Raw genomic sequence first — 22,646 nt, 5'->3', positions numbered from 1 at the left:
CCCACACCACCCTGGGAAAGTGAGGCCATGCCCACAGAGCCACTATCACCTGTCCCAGGACTGCTCCTGAGGCTACTCATGACTTTTTTCCCATTAGGGAGTCATTTCTCTGTCCTCAGTACCAGGAGAAGCAAGCTACTCTTGACCAAGGTCTGACTGACCTGAGTGCACTTTAACCCCACGGTCACACGGCTCTAGTGCCCAGGGCTGGCTGACAGCGTGGAAGAGATGTGCTGTCAGGCCCAGACCCCCAGGCATCTTGATGTCTGTAGCCCACCCCGGCCCAGCCTCTGTTCTGTTCTCTTCTCCAGTGGCGGCCACTATGCAACACCCCCGGCCTCCTCCTCAGCACCTACTACCAGCTTCCAACCTGCTGCACACAGTGGCTGTGTGTCTGCAGGCTGTCTGCCTCCCACCCCCTGCCCATGACCATAAAGGCAGGGGCTCTTGTCACTGTTGAATCGTCGGCACCTAAGAGTGCCTGGCAGGTAGTGGGCACTCAAATATGTGATAAATGTGTACAGCTGTTTTTTCTCCTATTGGATGCATCTCTTGTAGTGCTCAGAATTCTTGCTGAAATGAAGTATATCTGAAGTAGGACCTTTTTGAAAAGCATTATGGCAATATGTATTGAAAATCTTTAAAGTCCAGGTAGGAAAAATATTTTTGAAGTGGACTACGATTTACACACAAAGATTCATGTAGTGGAATTTTGTAATGTGAAAACAGATGGTCAAGAACACAAGAGCTGAGTAAATAATTCTGCCTTCACCGCTTGCCATACACATGGCTGACCTAACTTCCCCAAGGGTACCTCAGTTTCCTTGCCTGTAAAATGGGGATAATAAGAGAATCAACCTCCCAGTGCTGTTGTGCGGATTACGGTAAGTTACTGTACATAAAATACATCTACCTTTAGGAAGGCATCCACACACAGCACTGGATGACTGTCAGTTTTTATTACTATACAGCTGGCCCTTGAACATTGTGGGGGTTAGGGGGTTCTGAACCCCTACAGATGCAGTTAAGAATCTGTGTATAACTTTTGGAGACAGAGTCTACTTGCGTTGCCCAGGCTGGTGTGCAGTGGCACAATCTCGGCTCACCGTAGTCTCAACCTCCCCAGCTCAGGTGATCCCCCAACCTCAGCCTCCCGCGTAGCTGGGACTACAGGTGCATGCCACCACGTCCAGCTAATTTTTTTTTTTTTTAGTGGAGACAGGATTTTGCCACGTTGCCCTGGCTGGTCTCGCACTCCTGGACTCAAGTGATCCTCACGCCTTGGCCTCCCAAAGACCTAGGATTGCAGGTGTGAGCCACTGTACCTGGCCCATGTATAACTTTTGACTCCCCCAAAACTGACTACTCATAGCCTATTTTGACCAGAAGACTTATCAACAATATAAACATAAAAGTCGATTAAAACACATTTTGTGTATTATATACTATAACCTTAAAATAAAGCTAGAGAAAATGTTATTAACAAAATCGTGGCTGGGTGCAGTGGTTCACACCTGTAATCCCAGTACTTTGGGAGGCCGAGGTGGGTGGATCACTTGAGGTCAAGAGTTTGAGACCAGCCTGGCCAACATGGTGAAACCCCATCTCTACCAAAAATACAAAAAATAGCCGGGCATGCTGGTGGGCACCTGTAATCCCAGCTACTCGAGAGGCTGAACTGCTTGAACCTGGAAGGCAGAGGTTGCAGTGAACCTAGATCACACCACTGCACTCCAGCCTGGGTGACAGAGCGAGACTCCGTCTCAAAAAAAAAAAAAAAAGGAAAGAAAAGAAAAGAAAAGAAAAGAAAATCATAAGAAAGGGAAAATTAACTATTCATTGAGTGGAAGTGGACCGACCATCACAAAGATCTTCATCTCCACCCTCTTCACACCGAGCAGGCTGAGGAGGAGGAAGAGAAGGGGCGGGTCTTGCTGTCTCAGGTGTGGAAGACATGGAGGAGGTGGAAGGGAGGCAGGAGAGGCAGGCACATTCAGTGTAACTTCATGGAAGTACATCATAATTTCTGTCTGCTTTACTTTTTAGTTTCTCTAAAAATGTTTCTATCAGTGCCAGTCCTTCTTCCACCATTTCCTTTAGTTTCAGTGCATATCGCAGAAGAGTCTATGTCATAAAAGAAGTCAAACGCAGTCTTGAATAATCAGGACCCTTCTGCCAAACTGTCTGCTGCCAACTTGCTTTCTGGCGCTGTCTCTTTTACATATTCTTCTTCATCATCTGGCGCTCGGTTGGAAGCACTCATCTCCATCAGGTCGTCTGTAGTTAATTCCTCTGGAGTGGTGTCTATTAGCTCCTGAATTTCTCAAGATCCGTATCTTGCACTCTTCATCTCCTGCCTTTGTTTGCCATATCCACAGTCTCTCATGATTTCCTTGACTGGTTCTGTTGTAAATCCTGTGAAGTCAGGCACAACACTTCCACTCTTCATCGCCCACCTTTGCCATATCCATAACTCTTTCATGATTTCCTTGACTGGCTCTGTTGTAAATCCTGTGAAGTCAGGCCAACATCTGGACACCATTTTCTCTGGCGGGAATTTGTTTCAGGCTCGGTAGCTTTCATGGCCTTTTCTGTAGCAATGACGGTGTCTTCAATGGTAAAATCCTTGCAGGATTTTCATGATATTCTCTCTTGTAGTTCTCTTCCACAGCATCCAATCCTTTCCATTGAATACTGTGCATAATGAGGCTTAAAGGTCCTTGTAACTCTCTGATCTAGAGGCTGAAAAGAGATGCTGTGTTTGGGGTCAAGCAGACCACATCAACACCATTGGTGTTAACTCAAGAGGTTCTGGGTGGCCAGGAGCATTGTCCAATATCAACAGAACTTTAAAAGGTAGTCCCTTACTAACAAGGTACTTCCTGACTTCAGAGACAAAGCCTTGATGAAACCACAATAGAGTTCTTGCTGCCCAGGCCTTCTTGTACAATCAAGCGACTGGCAGCTGGTGTTTCTCTTTTCCTTTCAAGACCGGGGCTTAGCAGCTTTACAGATAAGGGCAGTCCTGATCATAAATCTGATTGCATTTGCACAGAACAGCAGACCTAGCCTGTCCCTTCCTGCCTTAAATTCTGGGGCTTACTTCTCTCCTTTTTGGCATTTTTTTCCAGAATAGGGTACTTTCATCTGCATTACAAATCTGTTCAGGCAGACATCCTTTCTCCTTGATGATTTTCTTTTTATAATGCTTTATTTTTTGTAGAGATAGGTGAGGGGGTGTCTTGCTATGTTGCCCAGACTGGTCTTGAACTCCTGGCCTCAAGCGATCCTCCAGCCTTGGGCTCCCAAAGTGCTAAGATTACAGGCATGAGCCACCACACCTGGCCTCTCTGGTGATTTTTCTTAATGGCGTCTGGGAACTCATCTGCTGCTTCTTGGTCAGCTGAAGCTATTCCTTCTAGATATTCCTCCTAGTTATCTAGATATTTTTAAAACCCAAGTCACTTTCTAAAACTACCAAATCATCTTTTGTTGGCATTAAATTCTCCAGCTTTAGAACCTTCACCTTCTTTCTGCTTTGTCATATAATGACTTCACCTTTTCTCAAATCATGTTAGAGTCTGTATGTATGCTTTTCTTGCAGGAATCCTGCAACCACATCAAAGCTGCATTCTAGATATGAGATGAAAAGGTATTTTGCAAAAAGTGAAGGTTTTCCTGCCTGCTGGTGTAGCTGCAGTGACAGTTTCACAAATTTCTTTCCCTCTCTCTTTTTTTTTTTTTTTTTACAACGGTCCTTACACTGGATTCATTTATCTTGAAATGGTGGGCAACTGCAGCTGCAGACCGAAATCTGTAAGACATATCAAGGAACTCAGCCATTTCTTCTAATGCCATAACTTTTCTCTGCTTCTTGGGAGACTTCCAGCATCACTAGTGGCATTGTGTATGGGTCCCGTGGTGCTACTCGAGGTTTACAGTATTGCACCAAACATGTTGGAAAATACCAGAGATCACGTTTCACTGGGCTATGCAACTGACTGGAGGAATGAGCTGGTGCCACGGAGGTGATCGGTGTCACACAGCCTTTTAAATGGGCACTTGCAACACTTGGGCTCACTGCAGTAGCAACGAGCAGTGACCAGGAAATTTTACAGTAGCACAGAATGGACTACAGTTAGTTTCATGCAATTATGATTCAATACTGCATCTTTACGTTCGCGTTTCTCATGACAGAGAATGACACCACATACAGTCTGGGTTTGTGTAAGTTTTGATAGATTTTAACCTCTTATAATAGATTTGTGTATATTTCATGGTTGTAAATGGTAAAATAGACTAGTATGTATGTATATTTAATGCATTCAGGACATATTTAACTTTTTCTGAATTTTTTTCAATATTTCTAGGTTATGCATTTCATCTGTAAGTTTTTTCAAATTGTTGCAAATTTCCAAAAAAATTTTCCAATGCATTTATTGAAAAAAAATTGCATAAAAGTGGCCCACAGAGTTCAATCCCATGTTGTTCACGGGTCAGCTGTACTTGTGTTGTTACCTACAATTCAACGGAGCACTATACGGCCATTAACAACATGCTTGCAAATAATTGTCAAAGACCTTCAGAAAATGCCTAGAACGGGATGTTAAACAAGCACACGCAGCCAGGGTCAAAGTTCTGTATACACCATGGTCATAAATATTATTTTTTAAAACTGTAAATGTGTACATATTGATTTCCCTAAATAAAAGAGAGTGCTTATCTCTGGGTGGGGGCATTAAGAAAAGTGAGACTGTCTGTTTCAAGTCCTAAAAAAGGGAAACGTGAAGGGTAAAGAGGACTGGCCCAAAGATACGAGAGAAACTACGTGGGACTGCACAGTCTGCCCTACACATCATCTGTGTGCCTGGAGGTGATCCCACCACGGGGGCACCTCGCTTCTGTGCTGGGCACCTGGCTGCCTCCACTTGCTCATGGGGGTGCTCCAAGAAGCCTTCTCAGAGGCCCCAAGTGGGGTTAAGCCCCTCCTCTGAGTCCCCACAGCCCTCTAAACCTTCTATCCCAGCCCTGTCACAGCCACCACCCTTTGTGGCTCATCTGCAGATGTCCCCATCCCTGGTGCAGTCCTGGCAGGCAGGGTACTAATTGCTTGCTGACTGAACGAGCAGCCTTCGGGAGGCCTTGGAGAAGACTTCGCAAAATGCACGGGGCACAGCCCTCACCTCAAGGCGGCACGGGAGCACCCCACACAAGATACAAACGGCACCAACAGACTCAGGGAGAGACAGCACTTCCGCCTGGAGGTCAGCGCCCTTCAGTCAGTTTAACTAGAAGGTTCTGCAAAGTGTAGTTTCATCTCTCTTTTTCTCTTCTCTAATTTCAGAGCACTTAGATTAATGTGAAGGTTTACTATCAGCATGTCTGCTTGACCTATACAAAGAGACACATTCATTACAGCAATTCCCACTGGGAGCTAAGCCATGCTGAGATCAAGGGCATGCGTAATAAAGACGGTACCTCTAACTGAGTTTGTGGTCCATACATGTCCCAGATTTTTCTTCTTCGGACATCAATCCCTCTGCCTGGATGCTGAAAAAATTAATTTTAGAAATCAAAGGTTAAGCTTAGTACTTCATAATAAGTTAGCAAGAACACATTAAAGTTGTGCAGGCACTGCCAGCAGGACAAAGGGCAAGAGAAGAGCTTCCTGCCAGCAACTCATACCCCTCCTGATGCGTCCAGCGCACCAGGTGCCATTACCCCGTGATACGATGGCCAGCTTAGCCACTTCCTGCCAGCAGCAACAGCTGGAACCTGCAGCCCAGTCTGGTGGTACCAAGCTGATTTTCTTCCTGCTGTACTGTACAGTACTGTACTGATGGGCTGCACATATTTGCCTATGCCTCTAAGAGCTTGGAATGGTTGTTACAATGCCCTTTTTCAAGTGTGTCATTAGCATTCGTGGATGGCACCAGAATTTCTCAGCTGTCTAAAACAGACACCCACACCCCTGCAAGGCAGGTAAGAAGGTGTACTGTGCTAATGGTCATTATGAGTCTTCAAGATGGGACATGGAGTTGAGTGACCACAGTGGCTTTTAGTGTGGGAACATTTCCAGGGCCAGTGCCCCAGGGAGCACACCTGAGAATGTGAGCCAATTCTCTGCTCTCAGTCAAGGTCAGCTGCCGGCTCTTCTTGCACCTTGGCCACACTCATTGGCTCTCATAGGGCAAACGTATTTATTCCAAGCCTGCAGAAGAAGAGGGGTGCACGAGACACCTCCCAGCTGTCTCCAGGTACCGGCTTCCAAGCTGCCACCTGATACGCTACCACCCCCACAACCAGCTTATAGGTATTATGATTAGAAACTCATTCTTTAATAACACACTTGAAGCATTGTAACAACCATTTCAAGCTCTTACAGGTGTAGATAAATATGTGCAGCCTATCAGTACAGTACTATACAGTACAGCAGGAAGAAAATCAGTTTGGTACCAAGACTGGGCTGCAGGTTCCAGCTGTTGCCACCTAGCAGGAAGTGGCTAAGCAGGCCATCATATCATGGGGTAATGGCACCTGATGCGCTGGACGCACCAGGAGGGGTATGAGTTGCTGGCAGGAAGCTCCAGGCACAAGACACCCACCCCTACTGACCCTGCTACCTGGGCAGGTGCCACTCTCAGCCCAAGAGTGCTTTCACTGCCATCAGCTGAACATCCCAGAAAATGAGGGCAAAACCCAGTACCACACTGTTCCATACTGTAGTCTGTGTATACATGACTGGCTGTCCGAGCCAGAACTGAAGCTTCTCTTATTTGTTTTTACTTTTTTGCAGAGACAGGGTTTCACTATGTTGCCCAGGCTGGTCTCAACCTCCTGGGCTCAAGTGATCCACTCACCTTGGCCACCCAAGTGCTGGGATTGCAGGTGTGAGCCCCATGCCTGGCCTGAAGCTTCTCAAGTGCAGAACCTGCCTTGCTTTTTATCTCCCTCCAGCTCCTTGAGACGGTGGGTTTCAAAAGAAAAATCTGACAGCAAAAAAACATCCATACTACTCAAAGCCTGTCATCTTATAGGTCCATGCCGGGGCCTGGGGACTTCCTCTTAGGTCCAATGAGATCACCACGTTTCCCTAGTTTTAGGAGCTGTTTGTTTATCAAATTAACAGAAATTTATAAGTCTACCTACTCTGATAGCTGGCTGACTCCAAATCCAGGCTGTATCAGCAGAAAAAGATGTCAGTGAACCCTCTGCCTGACTTGAGCAAACTCTGGACAAGTTACCAGAAAAGGTGATGGAGCCGGGCCTTACCCCCTCACTGCTCAGGATGTGGACCAGGAGGCCATTTCCACATCCCAGGTCCACAAAGGACTGCCTGGCAGTTAGTCCCCTCTCAGCCCTTTCTTCTTCCCATAGAATCTAAGTGAAGAGAAAAACAAAACAAAGTCAGGTGGTAATTCACTCTACGCAAGAATAATTCAGACACAAACTGAACTCTGAGTGAAAGGAAACTGGAAATTATCTACACTAAACATTTTTTTTTTCTTTTTTTGAGATGGAGTATTGCTCTTGCCGCCCAGGCCGGAGTGCAATGATGCAATCTCGGCTCACTGCAACCTCTGCCTCCTGGGTTCAAGCAATTCTCCTGCCTCAGCCTCCCCAGTAGCTGGAACTATGGGCACCTGCCACCACGCTTGGCTAATTTTGTATTTTTAGTAGAGATGGGATTTCACCATGTTGGCCAGGCTGGTCTCAAACTCCTGACCTCAAGTGATCCGCCCACCTTGGCCTCCCAAAGTGCTGGGAATTACAGGCGTGAGCCACCAAACCCAGCCTACTCTAAATATTCTTCTAGATAAGTAAACCAAGACAATTAAATCAGAGAGCATGTCCAAATGTTGCCAGCTAGCGAGCCAGCTGAGGAAAGGGCTAGAAGGTTTTAGGCCAGGGCCGGAAGACACGCGTTCCTCAGTGCTTCCCTGTGCCAGCCGGCGCCTCCACGATGACTACTGAGTGCGGACATACAGTTCCGCCTTCAGGTCAAGTTTGAACCCGCAGTCAGGTTTCAACCCAAACTTGTTGTACACATGTCAAAAGGACCACATGAAGCCAAACCATTACATGGGTAACCAACCTTGGCCAGCAGAACTGTGAGCACCAGCAGTTATGGATTTGGAAAATGTCCTTCACTACTGGGAGCATCTGCCTGTAGCAACCTCCACCCACTCCAGAGAAGCTGAGGTCGCTTACACCCTTACCAGCAGGTATGCTGCGATAGCCACATCTTCATACACGAACTTCTCAGGATCAGTGACTTCAGGCCACACCTAAAACAGTTTCAAGAGCAAACGTAAATTGTTCAGTTTCCCCACCATTTCCCAATACTTAAGTATCCCTATAAAGCATAAATCAAACTGGACTAATCATGCACTAAAATAGGAAATATAAGCTCAAAGGTAGGAATTCACAACTGGTTTCTTACAATAAAAGATTTACATAAAGAAACAAGGCATGCCAAGAACAATGCAATCCAAAGCAAGATTTCACAATCAACAAAATGTACCTAAGGCATTTAGCTGATGCAGTGGACATAGAAGAAACACTTAGCTACACTGTGCTCACTGTCTATGCAGATAAGGGCAACGAACAAGGAAACTAGGCGCGGGAGTGAAACTAGGGCAGGGAAAGCCGCGAGCCACGAACTAGGAGACCAGTGCTCCAGCCCCTGGTCCATCAGTGGCTGCTGTCGCCCTACCTGTCAAACAGGGATAAAGCCCATGCCTCAACTAACACACAGGATAATCAAGGTGCTCTGAAAACTGTAAAGCACTAGCTGTGCAAAAATGAGCTCTCATTATTAAAATTAGTCGTGTTCAGAACCGGCATTAGGCAAAAGAGGAAAAACCAACGGCCAATGTTGAAAGTTGAAATTTCTATTTCCAGTCACAGTGCCTTAGACAATACAGATGAACCACCTCACTAGAAACAATTCCAAAAGCTGGAAAAACATAAAAAGTACCTTCTGGACAGTACTAAATAGCTAACAAGATGGCAAAGCACCACGAGGCCAGGATGTGGGAGGGAGCCCAGCCTCAGTCAGCCAACCTCAGGGACCCACAGGTGCTTCAGCAATAATGAAAGGTCACAGCTTTAAGCCTGTGACCTTTGGGGTGCTTTTGTTACAGAGCAAGAGGTGACTGATTAAAAAAATACGTGGAAGCTGGGCACAGGGGCTCACGCCTGTAATCCCAGCACTTTAGGCGGCCAAAGCGGGCAGAACACTTGAGCCCAGGAATTCGAGAACAGCCTGGGAAACACGGCAAAACTTTGTCTCTACAAAAAATACAAAAAATTAGCCAGGCATGGTAGCATGCGCCTGTGGTCCCAGCTATTAGGGAGGTTGAGCTGGGAGAATCGCTTGAGCCCAGGAGGTTGAGTCTGCAGTGAGCCGAGATTGCACCACTGCACTCCAGCCTAGGCGACAGAGTGAGATCCTGTCTCAAAAAAAAACAAACAAAAACAAAAACAAAAAAAACATGGAAATGACAAATTGTGGTTACTCCCAGGAGGGGGAGGAAGATGGGAACTAAGAAGAATAGTAAGTAGCTTTGACTCTACCAGCAATGCCTTCTGCCTTAAGCTGGGCATAAACACACAGATGTATTCGGGGAACCCACCCCCAATTTGGGGTCCCTGACTTCCTGCAACACAGATGTTTCTTGTTATACAGTTTTTACGTCTTAGATAGAAAATTTAAGCACACGTTATCATGAAATGTATCTCCTTTTGGGAGCTCTTTTGTACTTTAACTTTTCATATATTTTTTTAAAATATATTTAAGTTTATACAAAGAATTATGGTAATGTAGCCATTTTTTTCAAGATTCCATTACTTTTTAATTAAATATTTCCCTTTAGGTCTCTTGAAAACAAATAATATACAAGTAAAGATCAATCCTTTTCCATTATAATATCTGTCTATGTTTTTATGGTGTGCACCCCTAAGTATGTCAAAGTACAGCCTGCAACAGGAAAAACAATTTTACCTGGCAGAGTTTGATTATTTTACCTCATTTAAATTAAGGGGGAGCTGGGCACGGTGGCTCACGCCTGTAATCTTAGCACTTTGGGAGGCCAAGACGGCGGATTGCCTGAGCTCAGGAGTTCAAGACCAGTCTGGGCAACATGGTGAAACTTCATCTCTAATAAAAATACAAAAAATTAGCCAGGCATGGTGGCGTGTTCCTGTTCCTGTCCCAGCAAGTCAAGAGGCTGAGGCAGGAGAATCTCTTGAACCCAGGAGGCAGAGGTTGCAGTGAGCCAAGATCACACCACTTCACTCTGGCCCTTTTTTTGGGGTGACAGAACAAGACTGTTGCAAAAAAAAAAAAAAGAAAGAAAGAAAGAAAGAAAAGAAAATCATGAAGGGGGAAAAATCAGACATTCTCCACCAGAATTACCTTAACCATTTCCTTATACTTCTCTTTAAGTTCCTGGTAAGCCTTGCTATACTTCATAATGGAGATGAGGGAAAGGGTGCTTTTAAAGTCACTCTTCTTATTCTCTACAGACCACTTGGCCAACTTGGCCAGCAACTCTTCTCCAAGCCACGTGGGTTTGGGATACACGATTCCATCTGAATGCCATCTTTCTGGACAGAAAATTAAAACAGATATGAACCTTTAAAAATAAGAGAAATATGAATAAGCACAGATATGTTCAATTCTTATTTTAAAATTATCTATTTATTTACCTAATGAAGAAAACAGAAGCTAAGACATCTATATTACCAAAAACATAAAACGAACTAAAACTAGTTGCAGAACTTTCATCTAATAGAGAAAAACATGTAAAAAGCACAGAGAATCCCTCTTTTCTTGCAAACTTTGTTAAGAACATATTTACACACCGCAAAGCCCCTGAGGCGGCCGAACAAATAAAGGCCTCTCTCCTGCTGCTTCATGCCCAAGGAGCCACGGTCTAAGTGTCCGAGGATTTTCCTAACATTTCTATTCTTTACCATTTTCACACGTGCAATTCACATGAGTATACTAGCTCACCGAACAGCTACTTGCCAGAAGGCGAAATGCTCGGCCACAGACATAAAGGCTGCTGTGCATTTTGCCAGCTTATTTTGTCTTTCACATGTCTTCTGCCATCAGAAGGTTCACGACGGCGGGGGGCTTCGGTCTGTCTTGCTCACTGCTCCACCCCCAGGTCCCAGCAGTGCTGACACATAGCAGGCACTGTTCATGGATGCATTCAATCAATAAGTAAAAGCTCACAATCCTTGGGAGGACTGGCGGGACAGATACAAACCCAGATAACAATACACTGTCCAAGGGCTACGTTTGGGGCAGCACAAGGAAGGGGAGGGCATTAAGTTTGCTGGGCAGATGAGAGAAAGCTACAATAAAAGTGGCATTCAATGGACATTCCTAAGAACAAGCAGATCCCAGACACTGGGTGAGCGGGGCAGAACCGGAGGGCCTCACAAGTGTGCTGAGGGCGCGACAGCAGCATGGCCCCACTGCAGGGACAATGGCAAGTGGTCCGTCTGGTGAGAGCTGTGGTTTCCAGGTTTTCTGCCACCACGGTGCATCAGAGGGACCCAAGTCACTTCCAGAAGATTCTCCAGAGAGTCAACCCCAGAGTGGGTCTGAACTTTTCCCCTGGCCCAGCTCCCTGCTCGGGACTGTGAAGTCTGCCCTGCTCAGTCCAGAAGCATTCCTGCTGGGCCTGACGCTAACTTTGGTGGCCCCTGCACGCTGCAGACAGATTCTGCCCAAGGGGCGTTCCTCGCTCTTCCCTGGGCCTCATGCTCTTCCCCAGGGTCCCCCAGAGGTCCATATGGCCTCCTCCTTCATCCGCCTCTCTTCCATGTCCCTTCTCAGAGGCCTTCCCACATACCTCGGCCACACTCTGCCATTTCTAATGAGGGGACACAGTCCTGCTCGGCTGAGTTTTCCCCCCTGCACCACCTAGTATGGGAGCAGATATTCTCCACTGCCCCAGGAGACTCACTTCCTGCTGCGTGCCAGCCCTAGCACATGCTGGGCACACAACAAATGTTGCTGAAAATGAATCAAGCTGCAAAGAAGCACACACATCGACAGTGGAGCCCCTCATTTGTGTCCAACTCAGTGTGACCTGTGCCCAGAGACTGCGAGGAACAGCGGCCCAGTGAGGCTACGACTAGAAATGCCACCCTGGGAAGGTGGGGGCAGCAGCCACGTCCTCGGTAGCTCATCAAAGAGCAGTGAAGGTCACTCCCATGCTGACTAGAAATGCCACCCTGGGAAGACAGGAGCAGCAGCCATGTCCTCAGTAGCTTGTCAAAGAGCAATGAAAGTCACTCCAACGTAACAGGCACATGCCAAGCACCTCCTGCAACCCCGCCCTGCACCAGGTGCCCACTGCACCCAAGACAGGCACCACTTTCTGGCTAACGGGCACACAGCTCAGCATCGCCGAGCACGGAGGTGCCTGGCACAGGTAAGCATGGCTTCTCCTAGTGTCTGCTCTCACTTCCCACTCTCCAACAAGGGCATGCTGGCAGGAAGGGACCTCAGGGCAGGATCCCCTGACAACTCGGGGCAACCTCTGGATGGTTCTCAAAGGGCTTCATGTTACAGGGCCTGAGCACCCCTTTCAAGCACGAAGGCTGCAACAGGTCCATGTGAGGCCCAGCCCTGCCACCTCCTCAGAGGCTCAGGAATGATTAAACCCATTTCAAGGTGAGCAGACGGAGGGCCAGGAGGTAGAACACATACCCAAGACCACACTGCTAGTGGGAAGCCCACGCTCTTCTCGCCACACTCCTCTGCTTTCTAGGAAGCCCCGGGCAAACTCATTCCAGTTACTCAGACATTATGACTGTTTCAGAAAGTACAGGTTGGATGCAGCACTCAGGAAAATATCAGCTGACGAGTCATGAATGAATTCACCCCTCTGACTTTTTCGTTTTAAAAATACCAAACGGTATGAATTAAATTTTATACTTTCTATACAGGCCCAAATACCATATGGAATTAAGGGTGCTTATTAAACTGTTGCTTTATAGTAAGTATCACTGAATACTTACTATAGAAGGAACCATCACCTATTCCCCATTACTAAGTCATAAAAAATAACAAAATAGGCTGGGCGTGGTGGCTCATGCCTGAAATCTCAGCACTTTGGGAGGCCAAGGCAGGTGGATCACCTGAGGTCAGGAGTTTGAGACCAGCCTGGCCAACATGGCGAAACCCCGTCTCTACTAAAATACAAAAATTAGCCGGGTGTGGCGGTGGGTGCCTGTACTGTGGAGACTGAGGCACAAGAATCACTTCAATGCTGGAGGTAGACACTGCAGTGAAACGAGATGGCACCAATGCACTCCAGCCTGGGCAACAGTGTAAGACTGTCTCAATAATAATAATAACAATAACCATAAAGAAATTTGAGTTTGACTTCAGAGCTAACACTGAGGGCTGCTGATCATCACAGCCACAGGGAAGGTAGAGATCAGAGACCCCAGCCAGGCTGTGACCACCCAGACTCGAGGCTAGGCACCAACAGGAAGAGCAACATGGCATGGGCACACAAGCTAGCAGCTGCATTCCTACAAACCATAACCACCTCAGAGACACGACCTTAAGCTCTCTGGCAACCCAGAATCCTTTGGCTACCTAAAGAAATCCTCAATGGAAACCATAAAACTAGGAGTCCACTGTCCAGCTCTTACCATTCTTCTTTGCTATGACTGAGCTGAATTTGATACACATTGCTCATCTTAACCTTTAAGTTCCCCTCATCATCTTCTTCCAAAGGCAAAAACGTTACGGTTCCACTGAGGACATCTGGAAAGAAAAAGAGAAGAAGGACAAATTACTACTGCCTAGCTGCCGTCTCATTAGAAGCAGTATTAAAAATAGGGATGAGTCAAGCACGATGCTTTCAATCCCCCAGCACTCTATTCACAATGGCACTCCAGGAGAGGAGCTTTTGTCTTTCATTCACTGCTACAGCCCAGAGCCTAGAATGTGCCAGGCACACAGCAGCCATTCTCTGCAAGTATCTGTTGAGAGATGCATGAGCCAGGACATGAGGGAAGAGCCAGCCAATGTGGACTCTATGGGAACCTGAGAGCTACAATCAGAGAAGACAGGGGACCTCTGCCCTAGCTGAGTGTCTGCCACAGCCTGACCATGATCTTCGAGTGTGAGCAAGGCACAGAACGCTGCTCAGCCGTCAGAGGCCAGTTCAGAAAGTGGGTATCAGTCCAGGCCTTCCTAACAACGGCTTTATGTTGTGTGGAGCCCTCGCTGCATGTAGGGACTTTGCAGTCACCTTCCCATTAAAATAAAAGCAGAGTGGCATATTCCTAAGCTAAATTTACAGCATTCTGTCAGTTTGGGTGGATACTTAAGGTTTGGTTGTATAAAGTTCTATCTCTAAAATCAATCGTGTTTACCTTTGATATTAAAAAAAATGCAAACTCTCAGTTAAAGAGGAATATACACTTTACAGGCCAAGTATGCACAACTGTGGTTCACCTTCCACAGCAGATGAAAGAACAAGACCTGCCAAAAGGAGGCAGAGGCTGAAGGGGCTGAGTGGATTCAGATGGAAAGCAAGCAGTGTGGGGCCGAGAAAACTCTATCAGAGTCTACTGCTATGGAATACAGGGTGGCCAGGGAAGTCCTCCCTAGTAAGGTGACATTTGTGCAGAGAGCCGAAGGAGGTCAGGGAGTGTGCCATGGGGCACCTGGAAGAAGAATGTTTCAGACACAGGAGCAGCAATTGCAAAGGCCCTAGGGCAGGCGTGTGCTCAGATGCATGGGGAATGGAGGTGAGTGGCGTGGACAAGGTGACAAGTGGTAGAAGGTGAAATCAAAAGGTAACAGGGCCCACCCAGGTCACATAGGGCCTTGCAGTTCACAGAAGTACAGCTTTTACTGTGAGTGAGACCGGAGAGAAGAGGACTGACACAATGCATCATTCTTTCCATGAATTATCTCATTTAAAAACTGCAAAAGGACCAGGCGTGATGGCCCATGCCTGTTGTCCCAGCACTTTGGAAGGCCAAGGTGTGAGGCTCACTTGAAACCAGGAGTTAGAGACCAGACTAAGAAACATAGTAAAACCCTATTTATACAAAAAATAAAGTAAAATAAAACTCACAACTTTATCATCCAGTATTATTTTCACCATCCCCTGGATCAGGGTTTCTCAGCCTCATTGTCACTGGCATGTGTGGCTAGATAACTCCTTACTGTTGGGAGTTGTCCTGTGTACTGTAGCATGTTTACCAGAAGCCCTAGCCCCTACCCACTAGATGCCAGCAGCATCCTCTCCCTCCCTGCCCAGTGTGGCAACCCCAAATCTGCTGTCACTGTTGTTTCTACACAATGATAAATTTCGATTTTTTAAATTTTTAAACTTTTCATTTTTGTGGGTACATAGCAGGTATATATATTTACGGGGTACATGAAATGTTTTGATCCAGGCATGCAATGTGAACTAATCACATCATGGAGAATGGGGCATCCATCCCCTCAAACATTTATCCTTTGTGTTACAAACAATCCAATTACACTCTTTTTGTTATTTAAAAATGTACAATCATGGCCGGAGCGGTGGCTCACACCTGTAACCCCAGCACTTTGGGAGGCCAAGGCAGGCAGATCACATGAGGTCAGGAGTTGCAGACCAGTCCGGCCAACATGGTGAAACCCCATCTCTACGAAAAACACAAAAACTAGCCGGGCGTCGTGGCACATGCCTGTAATCCCAGCTGCTTGGGAGGCTAAGTTAGGAGAATCACTCGAACCCAGGAGGCGGAGGTTGCAGTGAGCTGAGATTACACCACTGCACTCTAGCCTGGGCCACAGAGGGAGATTATTCTCAAAAAAAAAAAAAAAAAAAAAGTACAATTAAGTTATTATTCACTATAAGCCCCCTGTTAGACTATCATATACTAGGTGTTATTCATATTCTATGTTTTTCGTACACTTTAACCATCCCACCTCGCCCCCAACCCTCCACTCCCTTTCCCAACCTCTGGCAACCATCCTTCCACTCTCTACGTCCATGAGTTCCATTGTTTTGATTTTTAGACCCCATGAATAAGTGAGAACATGTGATGTTTGAATGACAAACTTCTGAGGATCAAAACTGTCCCGACTGAAACCTCTGTTCTAGATGAGAAAACCAGGCATTAAAAAGATAAGTAATCTGTCTCAAATCCACACAGCCTCAAACTGAATTCTGTTCTTTAACTAAAGAAGTTCTTAACCACTGTGTCATCCTGTCACCTGCTACTAACAGTTAAGATTTCTTAGTCACATTACTTTTTTTTTTTTAGACTGAGTCCCCCTCTGCTGCCCAGGCTGGAGTGCAGTGGCACGATCTTGGTTCACTGCAACCTCCACCCACCGGGTTCACATCATTCTTCTGCCTCAGTCTCCTGAGTAGCTGGGATTACAGGCACCTGCCACTACGCCCGGCTAATTTTTTGTATTTTTAGTAGAGACGAGGTTTCACTATGTTGGCCAGGCTGGTCTCGAACAGTCACATTACTCTTAAGACCTTCGTGATCTTACCCAGAATAGGGCCAAGAAATATACAAAAGTTGCAAGAGCATCTCCACTTCACACAAACAGCAGCTAGCGCTTATTAGGCACTCACCATGTGCCAGGAACTATTCTAAGCACTTTACAATGAACTAATTCCATTTAACTCTTCCAGCAACTCTATTTTATTATTATCCTATTTTACAAATGAAGACACCGAGGCACAGAGAGGCTCTATAACCTGCCCACAGCCATACAGCTTATAATTGGCAAGACCAAAATTCAAAGCCAGGCTGTCTATACTCCATGGAGGATGTAGGTCCTCTGGTGAGCCTTCCTGGTGGGAACTGAACATAGAAAGCAATCCTGAAAACATACTCCTTGTTGACAGGGAAAACTGCCTCCCTGAGAGGAAGAAAGGAAAAAGTTCAGTCCTTCCTCTCTGTTCAGCGAAGTCTACACATGAAGGCCTCATGGGCACTGCCTCTCCGGTCCTTTCAGTCCAGTGGATGGACAACGTAAAATGGTTAAGATTAGAACACAGCTGATAAGAGCTGGAAGAACTCCTAAACTAGACTGGACTGGCAGAGAGGCCCCCGGAGGAGTGGACACCTAGAGTCTCACAAAGGCACAGAGGCAGACAGTATTGGGAGCCATTAGAGGGGACTATGTACCTCCCAGCAATTGCTGCCTGAGGTAGGCAGAAGAGCCTCCCAGAAGTGTCCATGCCGTAATATCCAGGACTGGTGAATATACTGTATTATATGGCAAAAGGGACACTTTGCAAACATGATTATGGTTACAGACCTCAGGAGGGAGAGTACTCTGATTACCTAGGTGGGCCCGGCCTAACTCCATGGGCCACGAAGAGCAGAGAATTTTCTCTGGCTGGAGGCGGAGGAGAGAAGCAGCAGGAGAGGAAGACAGAGATTCCAAGTGTGAGAAGGATTCAACCCCATTGCTGGCTCTGAGATGTAGGAAGCTGCATGGAAGAACCAGAAAGAAGCCTCCAGGAACTGACAGCCAGCAAGGGAACAAGGACCCCAGTCCCACATAAAAAACTTGATTCTACCAACAAACTGAATGAGCCTGAGAACAGATTCCTTCCCAGAACCTCCAAATAAGAGCCCAGCTGGCAGGCTGTTTGATTTTGGCCTTGTGAGAGAGACCCACAGCGGAGAAACCAGCAGAGCCAACGGGGATTCCTGACCTACAGAACTGAGACAATCAATTTTTTTGTACTGACCAACGAATTTGCAGTAATTTGTTACAGTGGCAATACGAAACACATGCTGCTGAATAAAGTTTGAGGTAAGAGTGGCTGAGGCTGAAGTGTCAAGGTCACGGGCAGTAAAAATAAATGCCAGAGATTTAACAAACGCTGAGGACTAGTAGGTTCCCATCCATCCAGTCTCCATGCTCTTTCACAGTTACTTGTCTCAGCATAAATAGCTCCTTTTATGTTGGGGAAAAGGCTTACGGGGTGCCTGTATAAACTGGCCATAAAAATATGAGACAATAAGTTGTGGAAAGCCACAAGAGGGCTCTGAGGAGGAAAGCCTTCTTATCGCCATGATGTTCCCATGCTCTGGGCGAGACCTACTGTCTTATCTATAAACACTGTATTCAAGGAGAAAGACATTCCTCTAAAGCACCGAAATGTGGCCAGACATGCAGGCTCCTAGTTAAGCCCGCTCCCACTAGTTATTCTCCAATAAGTTAAAGATATGCTGTTTCAGCACAAAGGAGATTCATTTAAACCGCCACTGCTATAGATTACACGTATGATGCACTGCCTCCCTTTCACCGTTTCGCCCTGAACGTCTGCTTCTTAGATCTAAGTAATTGTACTCAATAGTATGGAGACCAGAGCTCTGAGCCTTTTGCAGCCTCCATTTTGCAATTGGCCCCCGGCCCCCACTCTTTACGCACTCTTAACCTGTCTCATCTCATTCCTTCGTTGCCACCGGACTTTGAGTACCCTACGGGTGGTGTTGAGGCTGGTCCCCAACACTTTTACACCTACAGCTTTACCTGCTAAACTCCTAGTTATTACGCAATATCCAGCTAGTCCTTCACTGTCTCTTTGAAGCCTTCCAGACACCACCCCAATCAATTATCCCATCTTCTGTACTAAGGACACACATTTCTATGCGCCCACTCAAAAAACTATCAAACACCTAACAACCTCAATAGGACATCGCAGAGGAACTAGTACCCTTAGGACCTTTTCATTGACCCGAGGTTCTATGAATGCTTTTTTATCTAATCGTATCCGTCCACTATCAAAACACTCTTACCTTGCACGACTATTTCCCTCCTGGGAGTTGTAAGGGGGCAATGTGGGCTAGTTTTCGGGATGACGGTTCTGAGAACCACGTCGAGCTCACGCTGCCCCTCTGGCTGCGATCCCGCCCCGGAGCAGGTGAGGAAGGCCAGCATCTCCGAATTGCCACTGGCGAGACTTCGGGAGAAATCCTCCCAGAGCGAATCCAGATCTGCGGCGGGGAAGTCGCCCTCCCTTCCTTCAGCATGGCCGGGGTGCCCGGAGTCCCTCAGGGGCACTGAGGCGGCTTCACTCTGTGCCTCCTCTTGCTGGCACTGGCCCTGGGCCTCCTCCAGTTCGCAACATGCCGTGCACTGCTCTGGTCCTAACAGCGTCCTGGGACCCAGGCCCCCTCCGGGGGAACCCTGGCCGTGTCCCAGACCCCGCTTCTTCTGCTCCGAGCCTGCGCTAGTCCCGGGGCCGCGGGCCTCGGCGTAGGGCAGGGTGGCGCTCCAGCGGGCCTCCAGGCGGGCGCCGCAAAGCCGTTTGTTCGCCACCTGCGGCCTCTCCAGCCACACTTCGACCGCAGCCCAGAAGCCCCGTGGGAGAAGCGCGCCTGGGTCGCTGATCCCGGTACGGCCCACCTCAGCCATGGCAGCCAGCAGGTGTAGAGCCCTGGCAGCGGCGCGCCGAGATGACGCAGCCCGGTGGCGCGGCGCGTTGACGTCATGGAGGCGGGGTGCTGGGACCGGAAATGAGAATGGCACGGCTGGGGATCCTTTCCTGCTTTTGGTTTCCCTGGCGGGGGTTGGACTGTGGAGTGTGTGGATGAGGAATTTGGCCTGTGTTTTATTCCCTGCGTATCCACCCAAGGGGCATTGCTGCCTGATAGTAACATGATCTGAGCTGAGTTTTGAGAGAATTCTGGAAGTGGTATAGTTATAGAATCAAACATCAGCCAGCCAGCGGGTCTGGAACACATTGTCCTCAGTACTGATTACCAATAAAAGTCAGGGAGCCTAAGTTTGTGAACGTAGAAGATGAGTCCTCTTATGAAAGCTGACTGTTCTCCACTTGGGTTCTGGTTTGCTTTTAGTGCTGGCATTACAGCCAGTGCCTTCCTAAGTCTGAGTGCAGCCATGGCTGTTTCATAGGGATGATGTAACGTTGTCCCATGAGGGATGAAGGTCATCTGTCACCTACTGTAGTAGGACAAACCACAGACAAAACTCCTCAGACAACGGATTAAAGAAGGAAGAGGTTTATTCGGCCGGGATCATCAGCAGACTTGCATCTTAAGAGCTGAGCTCCCCAAAAAATAAATTCTTGGCCTGTTTAAAGGCTTACAACTTTAAGGGGTCCACGTGAAAGGGTCGTGATAAATTGAGCAAGCGTGGGAAACGTGACTGGGGGATACGTGCATCAGCTAACAACAGAAAGTTTTGCAATGCTTTTTTCATACAATGTCTGGAATTTACAGATAACACAAGTAGTTTAGGTCGGGGTTGATGTTATTATTATTATTATTTTTGACCCCCAGGGCCGGGTGGTGGTACCAAGGTTGTCTGGCTATTTATCTTACTTTTGTTTCTTTCTAAGTTTTTGCTTTCTCTCTTTCCTCCTGTCTTATGAACTAGGCAAGGTGGGGAAGGGGGAAGAGTAGTAGTGGTCTCCTTCCTTACTACATGTCCCCAGGAGGAACAGAGAAGGTTGGATATTGCCAATTTAGTCCAACATCATCAGCAGCTGGTCTGCAGAATCTCTAGTAAAATCCAAAAACCTCCAATATTCTTAATTATTTTTGTACATTAATCCCTCCATTGGGATTTTGCCATTCCCTAAAGATCTCTGTTGGAGTAAGAGAAGTGAAAACTAATTCAAATCATATGATTTATTAGAGAGAAAAGCATAGACCAAATGTTGGCAGAATTAAGTAAAAGGCAAATGAGACATATCCTCCCAGACACACCGGCTCACCCTAGCCCATTCAGTGTTTGATCACATACAGTAAGTGATTTTTATGCTATCTTAGTTTTTCAGGGCTTCCATAACAAATTACCATAAGTTTGGTGGCTTAAAACAACACACATTTATTCTCTCATAGTTCTAAAAGGCTCTGAGAATCCATTCATCTCTCCTAGTTTGTGGTGGTTGCCAGCAATCATTGCCATTCCTTGACCTGTGCCTCCAGCACTTCAATCTCTGCCTCCGCGGTTACGTGGTGTTCTTGTTTCTCCGAATCTCTTTTCTTCTTCTAATAAGGGCAACATTCATATTGGATTAGGGCCAACCCTAACCCAGTATGACCTCATAGTGAATAACTGCTGAATGAAACAGTCACTGAAATTAGGGAGTGTGTCAGGAGAATGGTACAGATGGCAGAACTATCTCAGACTGTTTCCCTGTGGGGAAGCAGGCCCCAGCCAGAAGCTGCGGGTACAGGGAGCAGGGAGAAAGCTGGAGATATCCAGGCTTAGGTCAAGGATCTGACCCACTGCCTGGGGCTGGAAATAGTGTCTACATAGCACTGTCCTATAGGACTTTCTGTGATAATGGCAATGTTCTATGTCTGCACTGTCCAATACAGTAGTTACTTTTGGCTACTGACCCGCACTTGAGTGCAGCTAGTACAGCTAGGGAACTGATTTATATTAGATTTATGGGAAATTGAATTTATTTAACTACTGCACATTTAAGTAGCCACATGAGGCTAGGGCCTACTGTTGAACAATGCAGCACTAGAGACACTCACCTGGGACCCTAAAGCCCCTCCATTCTGAGTCGTCAGCGTCTAAGTGCTGAAAGCTGGGTGGAACTCAAGAAGCAGCAGTGGAGGCTCCAACTGGAAGGCCTTGGCTGCTCTGAGTGCCCTGAGTGGCAGCCCTGTTGTGCTCATCAGAATGAGGGCTCCAGCCACTTCACAGCAGCCCGCATTACCTTCCAGGGCCTCAGCCAGAAACTCATCTGATGCCAAGAACTTAACAGCATAGAAACCCATTAAATTCAATATGTTGGGTTTATAATTAAAAAAAAAATTCAGGCTGGGCGTGGTGGCTCACGCCTGTAATCCCAGCACTTTGGGAGGCCGAGGTGGGTGGATCACGAGATCAGGAGATCGAGACTATCCCGGCTAACATGGTGAAAACCCGTCTCTACTAAAAATACAAAAAATTAGCCGGGCATGGTGGCAGGCGCCTGTAGTCCCAGCTACTCGGGAGGCTGAGGCAGGAGAATGGCATGAACCCGGGAGGCAGAGCTTGCAGTGAGCCGAGATGGCATCACTGCACTCCAGTCTGGGCAACAGAGCGAGACTCCATCTCGAAAAAAACAAAAAATTCATTGGCTCATGCCGGTAACATTTGCCATAGGGACAGCCATTTGTATGTGCATCTTATACAAAACCGCATTTATGTTCCACAGCTCTTTCCCAACACCATTCTGAGCTGCCTACCACTTAATGTGATGTGACTAGGGGAAATGAGGTGGCTGCTGGGTGGTGGTGACGACTGTGGCCGAGCTGTGACGGATCATTCTTGGTGCCGAATCATCAGAACCCATTCCCTTCCCAAGGACCTGGTGACTTCTTCCAGCCACTCTTCTGGGAATGCAGAACCAGCCAGGGAGGTGGTGGTGGGAAAGACAGAAGGGATAAAGGGAGACAAATGACCAGAGGGTGGGAGGCAACTTTAGCTTTAACAATGTGTGCAAATAACCGCAATGGCCAATGACAGTCAATAGCACCAAGGTCTAAAACTGAGCAGGGAATGGGTGTGCCAAAGGGAGCAGAAGTGTGACAGAAGTCAAGATAAACAAGAAAGGGGGTGGGTGAAGCCCTATGGCAGTGCTCCCATGGGTCACTGTCCA

The 22,646-nt window shown here is 47.1% G+C and overlaps 1 protein-coding gene across 2 annotated transcripts in view; it reads right to left on the bottom strand.

The window, feature by feature from the left end:
* The window catches only part of TRMT44 (tRNA methyltransferase 44 homolog), a 40,845-nt gene extending 21,364 nt beyond the window's left edge, over positions 1-19,481 (bottom strand). The window contains exons 1-6 of one of the 2 annotated variants that reach the window (XM_032135678.2): positions 18,817-19,481; positions 13,687-13,801; positions 10,421-10,640; positions 8,220-8,288; positions 7,273-7,380; positions 5,479-5,550 (exon numbers count right to left, since the gene is read on the bottom strand). In XM_032135678.2, the coding sequence (XP_031991569.1) occupies positions 5,479-5,550; positions 7,273-7,380; positions 8,220-8,288; positions 10,421-10,640; positions 13,687-13,801; positions 18,817-19,435 (1,203 nt within the window). In that variant the 5' untranslated portion in view covers positions 19,436-19,481. The remainder of the gene's footprint in view (positions 1-5,478; positions 5,551-7,272; positions 7,381-8,219; positions 8,289-10,420; positions 10,641-13,686; positions 13,802-18,816) is intronic. The other variant, XM_032135679.2, reaches the window with a different exon arrangement.
* Between the last annotated feature and the right edge of the window lie 3,165 nt (positions 19,482-22,646).

Source organism: Hylobates moloch, unplaced genomic scaffold, assembly GCF_009828535.3.
Source record: "Hylobates moloch isolate HMO894 unplaced genomic scaffold, HMol_V3 SCAFFOLD_17, whole genome shotgun sequence".
In the NCBI taxonomy this organism is placed as follows: domain Eukaryota; kingdom Metazoa; phylum Chordata; class Mammalia; order Primates; family Hylobatidae; genus Hylobates; species Hylobates moloch.
This window is presented reverse-complemented; position numbering and strand designations above follow the sequence as displayed.